Source organism: Aspergillus pseudoviridinutans, assembly GCF_018340605.1.
Source record: "Aspergillus pseudoviridinutans IFM 55266 DNA, scaffold_9, whole genome shotgun sequence".
In the NCBI taxonomy this organism is placed as follows: Eukaryota; Fungi; Ascomycota; class Eurotiomycetes; order Eurotiales; family Aspergillaceae; genus Aspergillus; species Aspergillus pseudoviridinutans.
The window spans coordinates 1,353,756-1,376,676 of NW_025091289.1; the positions used below are offsets into that span (position 1 = coordinate 1,353,756).

The 22,921-nt window shown below is 50.8% G+C and overlaps 6 protein-coding genes and 1 non-coding gene across 7 annotated transcripts; 6 read left to right on the forward strand and 1 right to left on the reverse strand.

The window, feature by feature from the left end:
* Nucleotides 1-628: 628 nt before the first annotated feature.
* Asppvi_011296 (uncharacterized protein) lies at nucleotides 629-2,058 on the forward strand (the record flags this gene model as incomplete). Its single annotated transcript, XM_043307127.1, has 2 exons — nucleotides 629-887; nucleotides 1,319-2,058. The coding sequence occupies 2 exons, from the start codon at nucleotides 629-631 to the stop codon at nucleotides 2,056-2,058; spliced, it is 999 nt and encodes a 332-aa protein (XP_043163062.1).
* Nucleotides 2,059-2,256: 198 nt separating this feature from the next.
* On the forward strand, nucleotides 2,257-2,624 carry Asppvi_011297 (uncharacterized protein; the record flags this gene model as incomplete). Its single annotated transcript, XM_043307128.1, has 2 exons — nucleotides 2,257-2,316; nucleotides 2,373-2,624. 2 exons carry the CDS (start codon nucleotides 2,257-2,259, stop codon nucleotides 2,622-2,624), a joined length of 312 nt encoding a protein of 103 aa, XP_043163063.1.
* Nucleotides 2,625-3,179: 555 nt separating this feature from the next.
* Nucleotides 3,180-6,801, forward strand: Asppvi_011298 (putative nuclear serine protease HtrA2/Nma111; the record flags this gene model as incomplete). The annotated part of the gene is made up of 4 exons (XM_043307129.1): nucleotides 3,180-3,959; nucleotides 4,030-6,330; nucleotides 6,381-6,578; nucleotides 6,628-6,801. The coding sequence occupies 4 exons, from the start codon at nucleotides 3,180-3,182 to the stop codon at nucleotides 6,799-6,801; spliced, it is 3,453 nt and encodes a 1,150-aa protein (XP_043163064.1).
* Nucleotides 6,802-12,103: 5,302 nt separating this feature from the next.
* Asppvi_011299 (T6SS phospholipase effector Tle1-like catalytic domain-containing protein) lies at nucleotides 12,104-12,991 on the forward strand (the record flags this gene model as incomplete). The annotated part of the gene is made up of 1 exon (XM_043307130.1): nucleotides 12,104-12,991. One exon carries the CDS (start codon nucleotides 12,104-12,106, stop codon nucleotides 12,989-12,991), a length of 888 nt encoding a protein of 295 aa, XP_043163065.1.
* A 186-nt stretch (nucleotides 12,992-13,177) lies between these two features.
* Asppvi_011300 lies at nucleotides 13,178-13,248 on the forward strand. Its single transcript has one exon. It is a non-coding gene; the product is annotated as a tRNA-Gly (tRNA).
* Nucleotides 13,249-13,741: 493 nt separating this feature from the next.
* Asppvi_011301 (uncharacterized protein) lies at nucleotides 13,742-17,813 on the reverse strand (the record flags this gene model as incomplete). The annotated part of the gene is made up of 5 exons (XM_043307131.1): nucleotides 13,742-14,320; nucleotides 14,378-14,668; nucleotides 14,725-17,424; nucleotides 17,488-17,578; nucleotides 17,635-17,813. 5 exons carry the CDS (start codon nucleotides 17,811-17,813, stop codon nucleotides 13,742-13,744), a joined length of 3,840 nt encoding a protein of 1,279 aa, XP_043163066.1.
* Nucleotides 17,814-19,284: 1,471 nt separating this feature from the next.
* Asppvi_011302 (uncharacterized protein) lies at nucleotides 19,285-20,718 on the forward strand (the record flags this gene model as incomplete). Its single annotated transcript, XM_043307132.1, has 7 exons — nucleotides 19,285-19,336; nucleotides 19,463-19,486; nucleotides 19,547-19,663; nucleotides 19,728-19,759; nucleotides 19,817-19,934; nucleotides 19,991-20,187; nucleotides 20,260-20,718. The coding sequence occupies 7 exons, from the start codon at nucleotides 19,285-19,287 to the stop codon at nucleotides 20,716-20,718; spliced, it is 999 nt and encodes a 332-aa protein (XP_043163067.1).
* Between the last annotated feature and the right edge of the window lie 2,203 nt (nucleotides 20,719-22,921).

Here is a 22,921-nt window from a genome sequence, read left to right on the forward strand (position 1 = left end):
AGAGTATCTATGCTTTTCTGAGTCCAAGGCATCACGGGCGTTGTCCTCACACTCCAGTTGCAGTACCAGTTTGTCAAGATTCCACTGTGTACTCCGTCTTAGCAACCACTCTGACTTCGGCGGACAAATAAATCCCGTTCCGAAGCCAAGTGATCGATGAATCGACTTGTCCCAGCAAAAGAAGATGCCCCGGAGTCGATCCTGTCTATTAGCCACATGAACCCAAGTGTCCCACCCCTTAAACCTGGTCTATTCCGACTCCTGAAAACACCTTTTTCTTTGAGCCAATCATCGTTGTGCTTGGCCTTTTTCCTTTGTCCTCTGACTCCGTACACTAACGACTCATCCCTGGATTCCCCGGCGAGTCAGACAACTGTCTACGGGGCGTACCTTAGCTAAGCTGGTCTTTCTTCTTCGCATACTATTCTGGCGCTCTAACTGGGGCCCTGCCTATCGTCCGTGCGGTGTCTTATTTCAAGTCTTTTTTTGCGCATCCCCCTTCGTCCAGCGATTAATATAGGTCAAGCGGGAAGAAAGACCGCCGAGCGTAACACTGGGGGCAAATTTTCTCCAGGAGTCAAATCACTAAGGTACTACGTTCGGAACAGACCACTGCGAATAAGGAAAAATGGATCCCAACGCTGCCGGTTATCCTGCTCTGCAGCAGCACCAGCAACACAACGCGGGCTATCCTGTCACCACACAGAGTCCACACGGACAGCAGTTCCCTTTCTATCCGAATGCTATGCCCACCTCCTCCTCATTTCCCCAATCCAAGACGCCGGTGCAACAACCGCATCAGCAGCATTCTTTCGGTCCCGTGCCTCTGCAATCTGGCGGTCCCGGTGGAGCTATGATGCCGTCTGGTTTTCCTCAGCAGCCGTCTGGTACGTTGACTTGCGATCTCCATCATTGTTTTCTAGTTTATCTTTTCTTTTTCTGTTTTTCCTTTTCGCGTCTCCCAGCCATTCACCGGCCCTCCTTCCTCTGCGTCGGGTGCATTGTCCCCTTGGCTGCTCCGTCGGTCGTCTTGTCGATCGAGTACTTGCACTTGCTATCTTAAGCTTGTTTTGCTTCTGAGCGAACTTGATTTGGCTGTCTTCTTCAGTCCAAATGCCTGGTGGATGCCATGAATTTCCTGTCCTACCTGTGCGGGCCATTACCCCAACATCGTTCCTGAACTCCTTCCCTGCCCCGTTTCCATATCCAAATAGTATCTCCGGAGTACCCAGTCGCACTGCTTCTTCGGACGGACGTCCTGGATGATTTAGACTCTTGGACAAGCCGCTAACGTGATGTGCAATTTCCCGCTTTGCAGGACCCCACGGCAATTTCTCTGCTGCCTTCACCCAACCTCCTGTTCCAGCGACTCTTAGCCAGTTTGTGCCGCATCAGGGCAGCCCAACTTCGAACATGTCCCCGAGTGCGGCGCAAAACTTTACCCAGAACATGGCTTCGGTCTCTGCGAATAGCATGCTTCCAGCACAGCAGCAACAACAGCAACAGCAACAGCAACAGCAACAACGCCCTGTCCAGCAGCCAAATCAACAGCAAGGATCCGTTCCGCCAGCAGGGCAGAGTCCGGCTGCGGCAGCGCGAGAGAAGGCTCGTGTCTCAACCCTTTTGGACATCAACTCCATCTTGTTGCAAGAGGTCATCAATCTGCAGGCGGCTGGTAAGGCTGGCGGGCCTCCCAATCAACAAGCATCGCAAGATAACAATCCATCACCAACTTCCGACCAGGCGACCGACGCGGCCAAGGGTCCGGCGCAAAAGCCCAGTCTCGAGTATGTTGAGTGTATGCGCCGTCTCCAGGCCAATTTGGCATATCTGGCGACTATTGCCGATCGGGCGAAGAAAACTGGTGGTGTGGCTCCCACCGCCCCGGCCATCATGACGCCGCCTCCCAACATGCCAGCGGCAAACGAGCTCTACAACAAGTTGAATGAGCTGTTCCGGCCGTCGAAAGGTGCCGTGGGTACTCCCCAGCCTAGCCCGCAAGGTACGCCTGGCAATAGCAAACCGAGCCCATCGCCCGCGACCGAGTCGGCGGTTTGAGGATGGGCGCTTATAAGGTTCATTCGCACCTGAGATCAGATTTGGATAGCAATCGGCCAGCACACGAAAGGCAACAGAAAAAGTCAACGGCCCTCCTGTGCGGTTATTGGCTTTCATCCGCTCGGCGCTACGCTGATTACAGACCTGGGGTAGCCATGAGCGGTCATTGCTGGGCGGTGATCGCGCTTTTCCGCAGAAATGGTGCGCCAGGCGACACTGGATAACACTGCGAACATGCGATCCAGTTCCAGGCTTTCGGTGATAGACGACAGACTACGGATAATCACTTGACCGTTTATTAACTGGGAGGACAGAACTCGAGCAATCTCTCCGTAACCATCATCAGCTCTTCCATTCTCTCGATCTCCACCAAGAGGCAGTACAAGGGGTCTCTTTCATCTAGCCTTCTTTATCTACAACAAGACGTCGCCAGCCGCGATACGCTCTGGACCTGTGTTCAACAATACCAGCGCGGTGGACAGATACTTGAGGATCAATACGATGCTATCGACACGTCTCCTCCCCGCCCTGTGGACTTGGGAGCGGAAAATGTGGAACTGATGTAGTGTCCCTGCGTATTGTAGGTGGTTTTGTGAGGACAAGGAGATGTCGTATATCCACTTGGCTTGTATCTACTTGTATACTAGGATGTGATGTATATTACAGAGCTCCACGAAGAGGAGGCGTCTTGGGGTCTGTTCCCGATGTGACGTTGCCATGACAGTAATCGTGGGATTTGTGCTGTTTCACATGTAGACGACCAGGGTAGAACAACAGTTCAATTCGGGCGACGATCCGCTTTGATTGCAATTTGTCTCGGTCGGTCTCTCTTGGAGATCTACCTTGACCTATATTTGCAGTAGAAATGGTCAGAAGACAGGACTACTATGACTGCGCATCATCACTTGATCCCCCTTCCAGCCACTGTCGGGCCAGGGCCTGGCCCAATCAGTGGCCTGCGCTGCGGCTGTCCGCCTGCAGAAAAAAAGAACCTTGGGAAGCTCTGGAGTTTGAGTGCCTGACTTTCTCTCCCTACTAACCCTTCGTCTCACCCTCCTCTTTCATTATTTTGCTTCCCCTCTTCTGTTCCCAATAGCTGACTTGGAGGGGGTGTCTTGTGAATGTCTTGCGCCTTGCTCCCTTTGTACAGAAGGAGCCCGCCGGTCGCTACTACTATCGCTGATCTTACTGCTACTTCCGCCTCCGCACCGCCCCCGTCGCAATACACCTCTACGCCTCGAATTTCCACACAGTCTGTTCGGTTCTCCTGGACTAGTTCACGATCGCCTAGTGTCTACGGTGTTACTCCTGAATCGCCACACAAGCAGTTTAGTCGTCTACTGCCGCATCGACATCGGTTTCTTTCGCGGTGGACTAGCGTCGCAACACCTGTCATACGCAGCAATCTCGGGACAAACAACCGATTGCTTTCCTCCCTCGCGCCCTTCACTCGCTCCCGTGTGTCCCTACCTCAGTCTCGGAAGAGCATGGATCTGAATGGCGAGACCAGCTCAAAGCGCAAGCGCAGCTCCGCCGCCGCCCCCGCAGAGCGTCCGGCCAAACACCTGAAACCTGAGAGCTCGATATTAACGCCCGGGGACGCGACTCCTGCGAACGGGACCGTCTACGATGTTGAGGATGAGGAGGATACAGGCCGGGTGATGCCTATCGGCCCCGCGCAGGCGGATTCGCCCGAGTGGCAAGCTACCATCGAGAAGGTGGTTAAGAGCGTGGTATCGATCCATTTCTGCCAGACTTGCTCTTTTGATACGGACTTGTCGATGAGTAGTCAGGCGACGGGATTTGTGGTCGATGCTGAACGCGGGTATATCCTGACGAATCGCCATGTGGTTGGCGCGGGTCCGTTCTGGGGTTATTGTATATTTGATAATCATGAGGAGGTGAGTTGGAGTGATGTCTGGGCTTGAAGACACGGGCATGGTTGCAGTGCTGACATTAGGGTTTTTCCAGTGCGACGTGCGTCCTGTTTATCGAGATCCCGTGCACGACTTTGGTATTCTGAAATTTGACCCTAAAGCGATTCGATACATGGAATTGACTGAGCTCAAGCTTCGACCGGAAGCGGCCCGTGTTGGGTGTGAGATTCGAGTCGTTGGTAACGATGCTGGTGAGAAGCTGAGCATTCTGTCTGGTGTCATCAGTCGGCTCGACAGAAACGCGCCAGAGTATGGTGATGGTTACTGTGATTTTAATACGAACTACATCCAGGCCGCGGCTGCCGCCAGCGGTGGCAGTTCCGGCAGTCCTGTCGTCAATATCGACGGTCATGCAATTGCTTTACAGGCTGGAGGTCGTGCGGATGGTGCGGCCACGGACTATTTCCTCCCCTTAGACCGCCCCCTTCGTGCGTTGGAGTGTATCCGACGCGGTGAGCCTGTCGCCCGAGGTACGATTCAGACACAGTGGATCCTCAAACCTTTCGATGAATGTCGTCGCTTGGGATTGACTCCGGAGTGGGAGGCTGCTGTTCGCAAAGCCTCACCGCATGAGACCAGTATGTTGGTGGCTGAGATCATATTACCCGAAGGGCCTGCAGATGGAAAGCTCGAAGAAGGAGATGTCCTGCTGCAGGTCAACGGGGAGCTCCTCACGCAGTTCATCCGATTGGACGATATCCTTGATTCAAGCGTCGGGAAGACCGTGCGTTTGCTGGTTCAGAGAGGCGGTCAGAATGTCGAGGTGGAATGTGAGGTTGGCGATCTGCATGCCATCACGCCGGACCGCTTTGTCACGGTGGCCGGTGGCACTTTTCACAATCTGTCCTATCAGCAGGCCCGGCTTTATGCCATCGCCGCTCGGGGAGTGTATGTGTGCGAAGCAGCAGGCTCTTTCAAGTTGGAGAATACCTTGTCGGGATGGATTATTGATGCTGTGGACAAACGCCCGACCCGAAATCTAGACGAGTTCATTGAAGTAATGAAGACGATCCCGGATCGGGCTCGGGTGGTCATCTCGTACCGTCATATCCGAGACCTTCACACCCGGGGTACCAGCATCGTGTACATAGACCGCCACTGGCATCCCAAGATGCGAATGGCCATTCGTAACGACGAGACGGGTCTCTGGGACTTTTCTGATCTTGCCGATCCCGTGCCAGCTGAAACTCCGGTTCCGAGGAAAGCTGATTTTATTCAACTCGACGGAATCAGCCAGGCTGCGGTTTCGGATATCGTCCGCAGCTTTGTACGTGTCTCCTGCACCATGCCCTTGAAGCTCGACGGGTACCCGCAAGCCAAGAAAACCGGTTTCGGACTGGTGATCGATGCCGAAAAGGGCCTGGTTGTGGTGTCTAGAGCCATCGTTCCGTATAACCTATGTGACATCAACATCACTGTGGCCGATTCGATCATTGTCGCGGCCAAGGTTATCTTCTTGCATCCTCTACAGAACTATACCATCATCCAATACGACCCCAGTCTTGTGGAGGCTCCTGTTCAGAGCGCCAAGCTGAGCACCGAGTACATCAAGCAGGGCCAGGAGACCATCTTCGTGGGCTTCAATCAGAACTTCCGCATCGTGGTCGCCAAGACAGCTGTCACCGACATCACCACCGTCTCGATTCCTGCGAATGCCTCGGCGCCGCGCTACCGTGCGATCAACCTGGATGCCATCACAGTTGACACAGGCCTGAGTGGGCAGTGCACGAACGGTGTGCTGATTGGGGAAGATGGAGTCGTCCAGGCTTTGTGGCTCAATTATCTGGGAGAGCGCACCCCGAGCTCTCACAAGGATGTGGAATATCATCTCGGTTTCGCCACGCCCGGGCTCCTGCCTGTTACATCCAAGATCCAGCAGGGGATCATTCCGAAGCTGCGGATCCTCAACATGGAGAGCTATGTGGTTCAGATGAGTCAGGCTCGCATCATGGGTGTCTCGGAGGATTGGATTCAGAAGGTAGCCCAGGCGAATCCATCGCGGCATCAACTCTTCATGGTGCGCAAAGTCGACTGTCCTCCGCCGCAGTTTACGTCCACTGCGGATGCGTTACAGGAAGGGGACATCATCTTGACCTTGGACGGTCAACTCTTTACTCGCGTCTCTGAGTTGGACAAAATGTATGAGAAGGAGGTTCTTGACGCTCTTATCGTGCGCAACGGGCAGGAAATGCATATCAAGCTACCGACGGTACCTACTGAGGACCTGGAGACCGACCGTGCCGTTGTGTTCTGCGGTGCCGTGCTGCAGAAGCCACACCACGCCGTACGGCAGCAAATTTCCAAGCTGCACAGCGAGGTGTATGTCAGTGCAAGGGTATGTTCAACGTTGCACCTTAATGTAGTCGTGGCACTAACTTTCTGCAGAGTCGCGGTTCCCCAGCTTATCAGTATGGCCTCGCACCAACGAATTTCATCACCGCCGTAAATGGCGTTCCGACGCCGAACCTTGACAGCTTCGTCACGGAGGTCAGCAAAATTCCAGACAATACATACTTCCGGTTGCGTGCCGTGACCTTTGACAACGTGCCATGGGTTGTAACGATGAAGAAGAACGATCATTACGTAGGTTACCTCTCTCCCTCTTTTGGACATTAACTGACTCCGGTGACAGTTCCCCATGTCCGAATACATCAAAGACCCGTCTCAGCCACTTGGGTGGCGCACGGTATCCCATGACAGAGACAGGCACAAGGATGGTATCACCCCCGACGCAGCCAATCTCAACCCGGACGCCATGGACGAGGTGTACGAGGAGATCAGTGACGTTGAACCAGAGGTCGATTGAGGTGGTCTGGACAGGCTTGTAACTATCAATGCATAGTAGGATTGAGTCCTACTGAACACAATGTATGTATGTGTAGATGGGGTCTCGGCCCTTGTATACTTCCTGCAGATATCATGATACAAATACCAATACCAAACGGACGCACGTTGGATATAGACGTCTCATCTGGGGACTTACTTTAGTTTGGGATTCTCGATACCCTTAAGGCAAGTCTTAGCTGTGGTCTCTGTTAACTATCCACTTATCCAAGGCCTAGAGGCATTCACAGAACAGATCTGAAAGTAGGAAATTCACTAGCAAAATTAGAGGCAGCCAATGAACAGTGAATATTCTACCTTTACCACTATCATGCTCAATCCATTGACTTAATGGGCTCCTCACTCACTTTCTGTGAGACATCATCACTTCTCCAACTACTCGTTGACCACTAATAACTGCAGCATTGGAATACCAGTTACAGCTTTTACTCCCTCTAAAGGTTCTTCTTGAAGGTGAAGAATGGCATCCTTGCGGTCAACGGACCCGGATGGCTTGAATATACCAACATGGAGCTCGCTATTGGCAGTCAGGTCGCGCTAATTCTTGATTATGATAAAGAGGTTGAAGAGGAATCTGTCTAACATAATTTCAACTGTGTTAGTAGAGAATTTCGCGTCGAAATGCCCAACGAAGTCCACAATTGTCCAAATGCCTGGCTTCATAACGAGATCGCCCGGGCATATCGCTATGGGTTCTTGAGTGATCAAGAACATGACGGACTACACAAGTATATTACGTCCTCTTTAACTTCTCGCATGTCTAACCAAGTGTAGGATTTGATTCATTTGCACCCCTATACAACTCTTTCCAAAGAACTACCCCGTCGGCCTCTACCGCAACGCAGAATACACCGACACGGTCCATTCCCGGAGCACCCTCGCCTTCCTCATCATCTTGAGTATCAGACTTGCTAATACAATAATAGCTATCATGTCTCAGTGCCTGGGCTGCGGTGCCCCTTTGCCCGAGAATGTGCAAGTCATTGAAATTGCGTTTCATGACACGACTACCGACCCGAACCTTAATCATGATCCCTTCTGGGTGGAGGCTTTCTACCACACTGGCATGACCTACCACTGCGGTGGGTGGCGACCCCCACGTTAATGTGGTCTTTCTTGTCAAATGCTCCTTGTTGACTCAATCTCGGATCAAAGGCCGGGTTGAGGTCTGGAGGAGAAAATCAGCCAGCGCCTCTTAGCTTCGTAAGGATTTTCCCCTCAATTCTTGTGATCATCAAATAACAGTATCATTGCAGGAGAATTTCCCCCGCTCTCCTACGGGCAGTCCTCCTCAGGAGATTCCCATCAGCACAGGGGAGCTATTTGGCAGCTACGAGTTACGAGTTCGGTAGCGAAGGCCGGTGTTGTCAGCAATGGGATCTGGGATCTGGGGTTCCCAGCATACTACAGAGTACACGATGTCCCAGATATCGTAGCTTGAAGCCAAGACCGGGATGTGATGTGATATCTCTGGCGTCGATTCGCCTCGACTGGGGATATCGGGACCATACGAGATTGTGAGTGCTAGAGACTTTCATGGTGGTTCGTCAGTTGGACAAGAATACGGTAACTGGTAAATCGTGACCATTGCTGAGGTTGATTTTGGACTCTAATATTGTGGTATCTAGTTATTGAGTGGACATGTCGAGCCATCTCCTCATTTTGGGAGCGGACGTGCATGGGATGTTGGCACTGGCAATGACTGTCTGTCCTGGGTCTGTTGATACAGCCACCTTCTAACCAGGATGAATTCCTGATATGAATCTGCCAACAGGTGGCAGGGCCAACTACTAACCAGCCGCGTGTCGTGGAGATGCCGGCGATGGAGTAGAGCCTGTGCCATTTCGGTACCCGCAATATGCCACGCTCTGCGTTTCGACTCCTGTCCATAGAGTTATCACGTACACCTGGAGAAACCATACCTACGATTCTGACAGATCCTATAACGCAAGCCGCCACTTCAACGGATGAGGTTCGTCTTGATTTTGATATGTTCGGTGGCAACGCGCTACACTGAACGCCGTGCCTAGACGCCAATGGCAACACCAGGGACATCCTTCGCGAGACATTTAATACTTCCCGCCAGATGGTAGACTTAGCCTTGCCGACATACCATTCGGCCTGACACACAGCAAGTTACACCAACTTGCACGGAGCATACAAATGAATCTTCCGGTGGCAACACGGCACAGATTACTCCTTTATCCTGTCATGGACGCAGCCAAGACTGAAGTAAAGTATAGATCGTACCGTTTGGGGGCGTGTGATTGGCTATGCTTGGCTATGCCAGCCKCGGGGACGATACTGATTTCATCCACATGCTTAGGAGAATACACCCACCGATGTTGGAGTTTCTACTCAGGGGATCTCCAAAGCTCAGATCAATGATCAGTATCTTACGGGATCAGGTCCTTGTTCACCATGAAAAGGCAATCATATGGACGATGTTTCCCGCAGAAGAAGTGTTTATTGGGGCGGCCCTAGTGGAGGCTAATATTGATGCGAAAGTCTTCCATGCCTCACTTGGCTTTGCAGAGCGTGCTTCACTGATCCATGAGTTCACAACAGAGCGGGACAAGTGCATGGTCTTGGTTTGTTCATATTCTGTTAACGCTGCAGGTTTAAACCTGCAACAGCTGTGTCGGAACGTGCATCTCTTTTCTGAGGGAACGTCAAAAAGTGTTGTTAATCAACCATCGGTCGCGTCTGCCGGCTTGGTCAGCAAAAGGTGGTTCTCGTCTATGACTACCAGGTGGAAAAGTCGTTTGACATGACCCTTGTTCTAAGGGATAAGATAAAAGCGATCCCTGCCCTGGTGGCGCAGATGAGGGGACCATCTCTAAAAAATGGGCGGACCTCGAAGCATCCGCACTGCGGTTGCATTCAATCATACATAGAGGCATGTGATAACATAGTAATAGGCAAAAACCACATACTACGGACAAGCCCGACGGCAAAAGCAAGATCCCATTCACGCGAACTTTCTTATAACATCGAAAGATGGATGAAAGATTACGTCGGTACATTACTATCCGGTCCCCATTGGGGGGGGAAACGTATAGTTTTCGAAAGCGAAGTATAACGCAGGAAAGAGGTCATGGACTACTTCCCAAAGCCAGGGAATCCGGCAATGGATCTGGTGGGGAAGCTTCATGCAGCGAAGAGTGGACCTTGTCTCTGCCAGTCTGTCTCTGTCAGTCACACGTCTGGGGCACTAAGGCACAGCTGTCACTTCCTGCTATTTGCCTTAGGAACCAAGCGAGGCGTCTCTTTGTTGAAAAGCGTGCAACTCCCAAGACCTTCAAGGTCCCTGGATGAGTACCATTGAGGACACTGCTCACTGGGACTTTGGCTCAAATGCCAGAATCTGCTCAGGCCATGAAGTACTGCTTGAACAGATGACGCTGTCAATCAACCCCTTCCAAGCGTCAGGACGCTGCAGCAGATCTATTGGCCTACGGAGTTGGAAGTGTCGGGAGGTTTGGGCCAAGAGACAGGGATCGTGCACTATACTTCCCTGCCTGCAATGATGATGATGACCTCCTCGAGTTCCCGGTCAAGGTCGTCGCTCGGTTCCAGACTCATGAAGTAGAAGCCTTGAAAGTGGTCCTTGAAGGCTGCGCTTGCACAGACTGGGTCAAGCGTGTCACCATCTCCGACGATCTAGGACATTATGCGAGGAAGACGTCCAAGATCAGGATGAAGAAAGTGGCTGTATAGTCAAATATGATGGCGTCCTAACGCAGAGGATCAGCAGCCATGATGAGACACGAAAGGTCTATGACTCCGATCAAGAAGATGACAGTGAAGACATTGATACCGGAGCACTGGCTCTCGTTGAGATTGAAGAGACGGACGACAGCCCACTCACCATATCCATCTAAAGACCAGGACGTCGATTGACGATATTGGCAGAAAAGAGCCTCTGCCCTGCAATGGCAATAGATGCATTGTACTGGATAGAAAGCCCTGTTTTCCATACTCTGGGATCGTATGTGTCAGAATATGGACCTCAGAAATTATATTCGAATATCTTATAGCAAAGTCGCTTGATTTGTGCTTTTCTGGTAAAATGTAACGGCCTAAAACCATGAGCGCCTTTACCTTGATATTAGAGGTCTGACGGTACGGAAATCTGGATTTGAGACCATCTGCTGTTCTCTAGATCTCTAACTCTTTAGGGCTTCATGAAGAGTCTGTGGCGGGTACATATTTCACAGATGCTCCAGTGGGACCAACTAGATAGTGGACGATGATTCTCTCGACCCTTAAATAAACACTGCATCTCTTTAGCAATTTGGAGGGAGTAAATTGTACTATTTAGTCATAGGGTTATAGATTTGTCTAGCCATGCTCCATTTTTCTCCCTTTCCGTTTTCAGCTCTTCTCAGATCCATCTACCAATGTTTCAGCGGCCCAGTCTACTTTGGAACCAGGGATCCTTTTAGCATTGACGTTTGATCAAGGGAAACTAGTATATATTCAACATAGATCCACCTGGAGTTCCATATCTTAATTAATATGTAACTTTCTGTGATATACTGTTATTGCAAACTGGAATACATTGTGTTCAATGCTACCCAGTATGTCTACGCGTCCTCAGTCAAGACAATCAATGACTCTGAGGCGCCCAGCGCCTGCTGAGGAGCCTACAACACCTCTCATTCTCCTTTGTGACGGATCTTGGTGTGGTCGGGAGGCGAATACTAGGACCAATATTCTCGAACTCGCCGACAGAGTTAGGGTTGATCAGGATCCCCGTAGAGTCTTGTACCTTGAGGGTGTGGGTATTGGGAGTTCATTTTTAGAGTATGTATCCCTTTCCAGAGTTTCATGCATGGTTTGCATGCTCATGATTACTGTTTACAACATATAGTCACGTCTTTAATGGTGCCACTGCGCAGGACATTGCCCGTCAGTGCATTGAAGCTTATGAATTCCTCGTCAATAACTATACCTATCCAGACTGTGAAATCTGGATGTTCGGCCTCTCCCGAGGCGCCTACATGGTTAGAGCTGTTGCTGGCATGATCAACAACTGTGGAATCGTTAAGCCAGTAAAGAAGGCGGACGGGACTACTGATATACAGCAAACCCATATGCTTTGTGAAGTTGTATATCATATCTATCGTTCCCATTATCCCGTTAACAAACCGCACTCTCCTCAATCACAAATCTTCAGACAGACCAAGTCCTGGCCACTTATTGGTGACGAAGACCCAACCAAACCCGCGGCTCCAAGGTTCATTCCACCCATAAAATTCATGGGACTTTTTGACACTGTTGGCAGCCTGGGATTACCAGACTTTACCGGAGGTGTGGGCCTGGAATGGCCAGCCTTTTATGATCAAAATGTTTCCACTGCTGTCGAAAATGTGTATCATGCTGTATCACTCCATGACAGGATCTATGCACTCCAACCTTGCCTTGTTAGTCGAAATAAGGAGATTCACGGTCAGGGCTGGGAAAATCTTGGTGTTACAAAGCAGGAGTGGCTTCCAGGTATGCACTATGACCTTGGACGACAGAGGTTCAGATTTCTACGAGAGTTTGGGGGCGGCATGATGGAGAGAGTCCTTGCAAGATGGAAGTTCGCCAGTAAAATCATTGAGCCAAACCATGTGCTCGCAAACTTTGCCCTACGACGGATGCTGCTCGCTATTCGCGCTCACAACCCCCATCCGGGGGCTGCATATCATATCATACCAGATATTGACCAATATATTKAGGAGGTGACCAACAATATCATAACAAGAGCTCCAGAGCCTGGCCAAATCGGGAATGGTGATGGATCATTCATTCTAGGCATCTTGAGAGCGTTGAGAATAGCAAGAGCACCAGGGCCTGGCATTGGGGACGGTGATGTTTATGGCCACATTCTTGAGTATGCTCCTTTCGGATCAGTCATTCTGGACATCTTGAGAGCGTTGAGAGGCACCAGATGGAAAGTTTCTACCATCTATCAGCTTTTCTTTGACCTACGGGATCGGTTTATACCGGATCGCGATGCGACTGTCTACAATTTCCGCAGGCCCGACCCAGTTATCAGGGAAACCATTGGGACCCTTGGAGCGGTTTGTGAGCATCGGTATCCGTCAAAAGCGTACGAAAAATGGGAGTTGATGAGACTAGGTGTATTCTCACAGGAGTGAGGCTAAATACATATAGTATCACTGTAGGCGTTAATGGCCACTTAAACAACCCATTTATTTGTTCTCGAACCTCGTGGATTGTACATTGCTCTTCATTATTTTTCCTCACTATGCCTCTGCAATAATTGGGACGCTGTGGTACCTTTTTGCATTATATAGTAAAGTATTCAACTAAGATCATAACTAGCATCATTGGTCTAGTGGTAGAATTCGTCGTTGCCATCGACGAGGCCCGTGTTCGATTCACGGATGATGCATTCTTTTTTTGGACCATCTCTATGACATGTTTAATCATGTTCATACTCTCAATTGTTCTGTTTTATTGTATTGACTTTTTCCTTCTCTTTTTTCTTGCTCTTTTTTTTGTTCTTTCTCTGTTTGGTTTGCCCGTCTGCCCCATCTTGCAATCGTCTGAACGATGATGTGTTGTGTTGTGGACAGCAGATACAATATATATCTGAATCAAATGGACTGGGCAGAATATGGACTACAAAGTCTATCGTATTCGACAGGAAACCAATGCCTTCGACTACATTGAAATACTTAAACTCATCCATGATCGTGTAAATCTAAATGCTTGAATTATGTTCCCAATAATGCAACTACAAAGCTAATAACATATCAACGACCCCAAACGCCGCCAGGTATGCCAATCACCCAGTTTCTTCCAGAGTTCAGCTCTCGCTAGCAACGCAAACCCCAACATAAAGATTTAAGAAATACCCGACCAAGGTAAGAATGGGGCAGAAATCACGAGTTAAAGGTCCAGCCGCCGTTGAGCCTCAGTCGTTGACGCTCGGCGAGGTCACGCCGGATTTCCTCTTGGGTCAGTCCATCGGCGCCAGACCAGTTGGCGCTACTGGTACGCTCACGGAATTTCTTGATTTTCTTGTCCGCCTTGAATGTTTCCTCTAGTGAGAACGGAGCGATGGGACCAAAGATCGAGTCCGCCTCCAAGCCTTCCTGCTGGCGAAGGATGTTCTCGAGCTCCTTAGGCTGAGCCCACTTGGGCACGGGGAGCATCTCCGCATCCGAGTCCTCATCCTCACTATCAGTAGCAATCTCGGGAAGATGGATGTTCTCGCCGCTGGGATAGTTGGGAGATGGTTTTGCCGGTGCCCTTTGAGACGAGCTGGCGCCTGGAGTCTTATGCACAGGCAGTTGAGACGCGCCATTGCTTGGTTCTGCGAAGGGTATCTTGCCGCTTGCGTACTTTGCCATATCCATGGGGTGAGCTGGTCTCTGGGGCTGGGCGGTTTTGAAGATCGAAGAGCCTGGTTGATGCGTAGAAGTTTGTCCGTGGCCATACATGGGAGGTTTCATGGATTCCTGGAATACGAGATGAGCATACACGACCAGAGTGATTCGAGAATGGCGGGAGCCTACCTTGCGGATCCCAGACTGTCTGATGGGCGGGGCCATGGTGGGTCGAATGGCTGACATAGGGTTGTGTTCGTCTTCCGTCTTCCTGCGCTTAGATTCCCCGGAAGGTTGGACAGTATTAGACTTCATAGCTGCGGGACGGTAGCTGGCTTCCTCGTCCAGCCCTCTCTTTGGAGGTTTCGCCGGATTGGGCTGAGGCGGGTTGATCGTCCGACTGAAAGGTTGAATGGATCCAAGCCGTGACGCGGGTCTGGCAGCCTGTGAAAGAGGTCTCTCTGGCTGGACAATTGAAGCCTAAAGTACACGGAGCATCAGCATAGATCCAAAGCCGCGTCGCTAGATTCACTTACTCGTTCGCTCGTAGGTTGTTGACTGCCCTGCCTTTCCAATCTCCGTGCATTTTCCTGTCGCCGCTTCTCGATCGCCTGTATCTGGGCGGCCTTCTTCGCATCCTCAGCAGCAAGCCTTTCCCGGCGTTCGGCTTCTGCTCGGCTGCGCATTTCCTGGCGCCGCGCTTCTTCTTGCTGTTGAGCAGCTCGCTTGCGTTCCAACTCACGTCTCTGCTCCTCCCTGCGGCGCGCCTCTCTTTCTTCCTGCTCCCTTTTCCTCTCATTTGCAAGCTGAACCTTGCGCTGCGATTGGCTGGAGACTGAACTCTTGAAACTGCTATTTGAAGACGCGGTATGTAAAGAAGAATTGCTTGCCTTCTTCTTGAGAGTTGGCGGCTTGGAAGCTGAGGGTGGTGGTGCAGCGACAGATGCACTGGGTTCCGGACCGCTAGACGCCACGGAAGTGGATGCCAGGGGGATCTGGCGCGAAAGCGCGCTGCCGACACGAATAGAGACGGGCTGAGGCTTGGGTTTCTGGAGAACTTCGCGAGTGGGCTTGACAGGGCGCCGATCGTTCTGCTTTGGCTGCTGTTGGGAGACAGACATTCGGCTGGGTGCTCGAGAAACAGTTTCGTGGCTGGGTTCCGGCTCTCTGGATTGATGTCTCTGCAGCGGCTGTGCCTTCGTCGAGCTGGCTGGAGCGGCGGCTGCCGAAGGGGGAGCGTTACGTTCTTCTTCTTCCATCCGCGCCCTTTCCTGAGCGATCTTCAATTGAAGAGCTTTCTGGCGTTCCTCTACCCGTGCTTTCTCCGCCTGCTCCTCTTCCCGGCGACGATCTTCAAGCTCTTTTTGCTTGCGTTTTTCTTCCCTCTCAGTCGAGCTTCGCGTTCTGCGCCCTTCTTGTCGAGGGAGAGGACTAGATATCTGAACCGGCCGGCGATCTTGTGTTTCACGAGCAGTATTACCGCTTGCACGATTGTACGAATGCAACCCTAGTTCATCAGGCGAGGACGCTTCTAATCTTGCTGCGGCTGTCACACTGCCGGTGTTTGTAAACAGACCTTTAGCAGATCTCATGATAGATTGAAGTTTTAACTTGGATGCGCTCAGAGGGCCATCATGACGCTCAGCAGCCGGGGAGCCCACTGGTGTTGTGGAAGCGTGATGGCCCGTATTGGACACTGATGCACCCTTCTGATGGGTAGGCCGTTGGGGTGAAGAATAAGCTGGCGTTGAAGACTTTTCACGGATCGATTCTGTGACGTTTCGGTTGCTGGCTCTGGCCGCGTCCGCATCGCTCCGATTCTGAGTCCGTGGTACTGAAACCTTCTCACTGTATCCGTGACTTGTTTCGTTCGTAGCTTCTTTCACCTTCACTTCCATTTTCGGGCTTCTGGGAGCATGTGTTTTCTGTGGAGAGTCTATTGGCTTGATCCAGTCGTCACCGTCGATTGCCATATGCTCCGGTGCAGACGCTTCGCGAGATTCCTGACTGAGCACCTCTGACTTTGCACTGGCTGCTGGGAGCTCGGGATAAGCAACGTGAGCGGAGGAAAGGCCTGAAACGGATGGGATGGACTTCGTGGGCCGCGAGGGTTGAAGTTTGCCAAGCATGCTAATCTTTTCGTGAAGTCTCTGAGTGGAAGACTTGGTATGGGCCTTGCTAGCTGTGGCGTCTGCTTCTGCCTCAATATCATCTTGTTGCTGAGCACCTCTTTTGCCCTCATCAATGTCCATATCGTCATCCAGCGCTGGCTCCTCATCCACAGCAGTATTTCTGTGTCCCCCGGTTTGCCGACCAAATGAACTAGGACCTGCAGCATTGTTCACTCTAGTAATATCAATGTGGCTCGTGCGAGAGATTCTCGGGCCGCCCAAACTCTTCTTCAACAGTGGCGCTCGTGCAGGGAGCGATGCAAAGCTCAGACTGCTCTTGCGGATGGGAGGTCTCTCCGGTGTGGAGTTGTCCGAAGGCGTACCGATGTCATCAAGGGAGTCAAGAGGCGTATCGTCTTTTTCATGTATCTCTTCTTCCACCGGAGCTGCTGGTTGTTTCATTGGAGAAGACTTGGTTGGCGATGTTTGTGGTTCCGCCCGTGACTTGGGCTCGGACTCGGCCTCGGCCTCGGGCTCCTCCTCTGCTGCCGAATCGGCCACGACGAATGCTTCGGGCTGCTTCTCCTCTGGCTGAGGCGTGGAAGAAGCCATCTTTTCCTGTTTTGGTGTTGTCTCATTGTTGACAGCCTCTGCAGACTCCTCCATAAGCTCAACCGTCTCTCCGCGTTGGCGTACATCTTCCTGAGCCGAATGGAATGAAGCAGCTGTCGTACGACGATCAATTGACTGTCGCTCCGGTTGGTTTTGGTTTTCGACGGCGGTTATGGGCTCATCTTCGAGAGGTTGGGTGGATGTCTGCGTCTCCGACTGCACTTGGGTGAGAACCACATCATCGTCCTGATCCTCCCCTTCATCGTCTGGCATGCCATGGTAGCCCGAATCGGTGTTATACTGGGGGAACGAGTTCAAATTCTGAGTCAAATCAGGGTACTGAGGTTGCGAGGTATTCTCTGCGGTGTCCTTTGTCTTGATTGGGGAGACTTTTGGCTCCGACGGCGCAGTTGTGATAGGCGCAGCGGTAGGTTTGACAGGTGAACGGGCGGGGCTGACGTTACGACTGCGGTCTCCTTGATTATGAGATGTCGTGAAGATCTCACTCAAAGGCTGATATCGGTCAGTACGAATAATCAACGAAATCAAACATAGCAATGGGTGCGGCCAACTTACAATTCTGTTCTCATTTACATTCCGCTTCCGTGCTGTTCGAGGTGTCTTACCTCGGAGCTTTCCGGGAGTTTTGAACACGTCTGTAAGATTGCTATTTTGCAGTCAGCAAGGGTCGACGGTTTGATTGAGATGTAGATCAGAACGCACAATTGATTGCTGGCGAACACCTCTGCCATGTGCTCATTCAACCAATCCATTTCATGGCGCACAGGATACTCAATCTCTTCCATCTCCTGATCGACCAGCTGCGCAAAATTCTCCTTCTCGGTTGAAATCCATGCTGCAGAGCCCACAGGCTTCTGCACCCTCGGTCCGGCAGGCGCCATGGCGATGTAAACAAATGCGATAGGAAGGATTTACTGGGCGGGTGCGGGATGGATTGATGTAATCACGTAAAGGGCCAAAATGCCCGTTCTAAGGAGTCAGGACCAGGCGAGGTAATCATCGATTTATGGCGTGCTGCGGCTAATGTTTGCTGGCGAACAGTGTGCTGCGGTCGCTCGTCGTCGGCGGAAGTCGAGCATCAAAACATGGAGACGCGTGAGTCCCGCCAGATCACGTGATGAAGACTACATCATGAGTCTGCCTGATTTTGCTGGCATCTACATCAATTCTAATTCTACGCTGCGATTCCTCGACACAATGACTTTTATATTCGCATCTCCTCAAATAGCCAGCAGCTCGCTAGAAGGGTCATACCTGATGGCCAAAGCCTGCACCAGACTTTCTTGTTCTGCATCCGTTTGATCCCTTGCTTCCAGCAGTGGAATCCGCCAGTGTCGGTGAGCCTCTCAGCCTTCACTACTGCCTTCTCCAGTGGGATAACAGTGCCAGAATTGAGAACAGCCAAACGGGTTGAGAAATAGATCTAAGCTTTCGGCCAGAACTCCGATCTGTATTTAAGAGCATAGCTGTTGTAAGCCGCAATCCACCAACCAACTTGAAGAATCAAGCAGAAGAAGAACAGCCGGCTCCAATCAACAGCAGTGCAAACATGCTCTTTCAAATCAGCCTGTCAAAGGGAAGAGATCATTGTGAGATCATAGGTAACTTGGACGGCTTCCGCCATTCGCCCATATGCGGGGGGTGACTCTGTCTTTCAGCCACAATGCTCGAGCGATCCCAACCTGGACACTAGAATCAAGTCCAGATACAAATGGATAATGACCTTTGTAAGTAGTAGTACAGCAGTAGCACTGGGTGTGTTGCCCGCCAAGTTTGAAGAGTGTGGCGATAGAATGCCCCTATGATGTTGGTACTGCGTATGTCATCGCTAGGAAGTGAGTGCCGCTATCACATGTCGAAGGAGCCCAGAAATAGTAATAGTAGCTTCGTCAGGCAACTCTCCCGCCATATACGGAGTAGGTAGAAGTCTGTTAATGCTTCAAGATGGGAAGAACAATTAGTGAACAATAAATGACGTTCATTATTGCAGAATAATACTCGAGTGGATCGTCCCCTTAACTCGACAAGAGAGAAAAGGCAGTGAAGCACACGACCAGACAAGCCCAAACCTGTCCGCGGTCGCTTCGATTGCATCACCACCAAAACAGACCGGATCGGACCAGACTAGACTAGAGCACGACCCTCTCCTTATCTTTTTTCTGCTGCTGCTGCTGCCCCCATCAACTTCCCTCCATCCCTCTCTCATCCTTTTCTTTTTCAAACACTCCTCCTAATCTCGTCGACTTCATCTGTTTAAATCCGGAACTTCATTTTCTCACGGAACCCCTGACAACAAAACCATCTCCATACTCTGAGAACCGAGTTCTAGAGCTTTCCACACAAATTTCCGCCATGGCCGAAGTCCAAAGCGCCGGTGACGTGAGCTATCCCAACCCTAACGGCAGTAAGGTACGTTTGGAGCAGACATCGGCGACCTCCTTTGAAGACAGGAATGCTAACATACGACTGCTATCTATAGTTTGTCATTTCCCCACGGTCTAGCGTTACACAAACTGACCTTGCAATTCAGGCATCAGAGATGCTGTGACGAACGGTACAGAAGGAACTCAATCGATAGCGGACGAATCAAAGTTCTAACAATATTTTTTTGCAGGTCCTGTTGTTGACAGCATCAAGTCCGAGGCCTCGCGTACCCAAGAGGAATTGCGCGACCTGAGATATTCGAGCTCAACTCCGTCAACGACTACTGCGACCGGCCAGCCCCTGACCTGTATGTCGAGTGATTTTTCAAGTCAACCCAGCAACCTCAGAAGACAGAGCTAATGACCGCATAGATTATCATTCCTTGCTTTACAGACTTCTGAGCGTGAGTTATCATCTCTTGGTCTGGTCTCAATTTGTATATGTTGCTGACATGCACCAGTGGGAGCAACCCAGAGCTACTGCCGTTTCCTTTGTGAGCGTCATCGCCTTTATCTTTGCCGCCCGTTACCTGCCCCTTCTTCGCTGGTTCTTCAAATTTATGTATCTGGCTTTGGGATGTGAGTTGATGCTTGTTGGTGCATATATTGTGTACGCTGGCTGATTGAGATGGTAGTCACCGCTGCGGCCGAAATTGGTGGTCGTCTCGTGCTGTCACAGGGCCTCGCCAGCTCATTCCGTCCTCGCAAATACTACACTGTCCCCAAGGAAACCGTTGAGGCAGTCTTGGAGGACCTCGAACAGCTTGTCGACTTCCTTCTTCTTGAGTTCCAGCGCATTCTGTTCGCTGAKAATGTTGTCCACACTGTTGCTGTATGTTTAGACTCAAATCTGCTCCTCAAGTCGTCCTTTGAAGGATGGGATCAGCGCTGACGTGAATCGCAGGCCTTCTCTGCCGCCTTTACTGCCTACTGGCTGATCAAGTTCCTCCCATTCTGGGGATTGTCTCTGATTGCTGTCACCATCGCCTATCTGGGTCCTCTTATCTACATCAACAACCGCGAAGTCATTGATGCTCAAATTGAGAATGTCCATGGAATGATCAACTCCCAAGCCCACCAATTGAAGGACCTTGCTGAGGAGCGTACCCACCATGCCACCGGTCTAGTGAAGCAGTACGTCGGTGACTACAGCGCCAAGGCTCAAGAGTACATTGGTCACCGCCGCAGTACTTCACCAGAAGCTACCAAGACCGCCGGTCCAGTTGTCAAGAAGGAGCCCAGCCCCGAATCCGTCATCAAGACCACGGATTTCCCTGTAGCCCCCAAGCAGGAGCCGGTAGCAAAACCCGTTGAGCACAACCGCCAGCCTCTGGAGAGCAGGGAGCCTCTGCTGGCTGCTTAAGTGCGCGATTTTGTCTCATTGCTCGTCTATTGGCCTGCTAGTCGGTCAAAGATATGATGGCATTGGACATGGATTATGCTAATGGGCAAGCGATCTAGTATTGCTCTCGCGAATCGGGTTTGGGTAGAATTGAATTGTACATTGTGACTCGGGATGGATGGTTCGGCGTGCATGATGTTAAGATGGTATGATTTCTCAGGGTTTCTATATGGCTTATTCCCTTGTTACAAGGGTCTTCTTTTCTGTCTGTGTGCAATCGCGTCTGCGTTAACACTCAGGTTTATTGCCTAAAAGCTTCACCATCAGTATCTTGTGACTCATATGTGATTTTATTTTTCTGCTTTTCTCCCCCCTTTAATGCTTTTCTGGTATCCTTGTATCCAAGAATGCACATCAGCGTGCTAAATGACATACGCTACGATCTCTGTCAAATTTATTGAGTTGTCTGCCTCATGTCTACTTGTGCCGTTTCTTTCTTGGCTGTGAAGGTCCGATCCATTGGTGTACCTCTCCTTTTCTGGTTCCAACAATGCCAATATGGTAACGGTTTCGATCTTGAGTTTCCAACCCATAGCAGCCTTAAGGCCCAATCAGCGCAATGACTCCGACTCACCTCTTCAGACAATCCTGCATGTCAATCCCGACCAAGTTCACAAAGCGTGGTACTTTGTTCCTAATACGTCTAACCAGGACATAACGTTCTGTGTTCTGCTGTAAGCGGGATGACCTCGCTCCTTTCCACCCCTTTACCCCAGATTGAGAGACGTCACACAAGTGTTGCCCGAGCTGTTTTATGATGCCGCAGTCGACAGGGATCATCCCGTCCTGAGTCTAACGGGGGACACCCGGCAACGTCGCATTTCGCAACGGGCGTGCTTGACTGCGTGCTATATGTCATGCCACGCCATGTATAATGCAGATTGATTAATCAAGGAGTTACCTAGGCTCCAGTACAACCCCCAGGTTGTATGTAGGTACAGTCCAATGTAACATGAGAGTCCCTGACACATGAGTTGGGGGGTTGGGAAAGAGACTTCGATGCATCATACTCTGTACCTCGAGGTCACGGGACGTTGGCTTGTTTGTGCTATTTGCACTATCAATAGACCAGGTCTTGGGCTGGAGCTGCCTGCTCTCTTGACATTAAGTCTCCCATCAACTTCAGGTCGAATGTGACAGATGATCTGCGCAGACAGGCTAACTGAAGTCATTGTATAATATCTATTTTAATCCTGTCGCGGTCTGACTCGCAGAAGATGGGGCATTGGTCGATGACGCATCCTATGCCGTCTGTTGCGTACGAGTAACAGCCCTGAGCCATGTTTTGCCTTTTCTGATTCCGGTTTGAAAGCAAAAGGATAGACTGGATGTCCGTTCCATGGCGAAAATGAGAATGATTTCTGACAGATGTAGTCCATGTTTCGGACGTTGAGCTTCTCTCTCACCTTCTAGACCCTCCTTGTCTCAAACTTGAGAGGCTCTGGGAATGGCAAACGCAGGACTGATCGATACCTACGGGATACTGCCACTGACTTTGGCCGGTGATATATAAGAATATTTGTTATTGTCTTGAGTTCAAGCAAGACATCATTCTCTGTGGATTGGTGTGAGGCTGAAAAACAACATCGCCAGTAGCCATTTACCTATCGCCCCCAAGCTTAGCTGCGGCTCTGAAGAACCGTTGACAAACCAATTCAAAGCCTTCAAAGAAGAAAATTTGGAAGGGTGGCAGATACAGAACTGTCGACATCAACGACACAAGCGGATCGCCCAGTAGACAGGTTACCAAGCAAGAATGACGACTGGTACGCCACAGAGGTTGTGGACCTACTGCAGAGAAGCTGCATGGAAGGTTCCTTGAAATCCGTGGTCATATAAGCAGAGTCTGCATATCCTGCATCTCTGATGAGATAACTGCCCAGTGAGAGCTATGTTCGTCCGTAGCGATCTGTCGGAACTTAACAGTCAAATCGACCAACGGGTGTCACTTCCAGGGAGGGAGGCTAGTATGGCATGCTCTATGTTATCACGATATCGCCTGACGGGGCCAAGCAGGGGAGTGGAAATAGACCTGACTACATAATTTTGGGAGCTCTGTTGGTGTAACAACTGTTATTGTGCTTGTCCTCTTTCTTCGAAGGCTAGCTCGGCTTCATCCAAGAGCTGTCTGATCCAGAAATGTCTGACTATCTACCACGGCAGC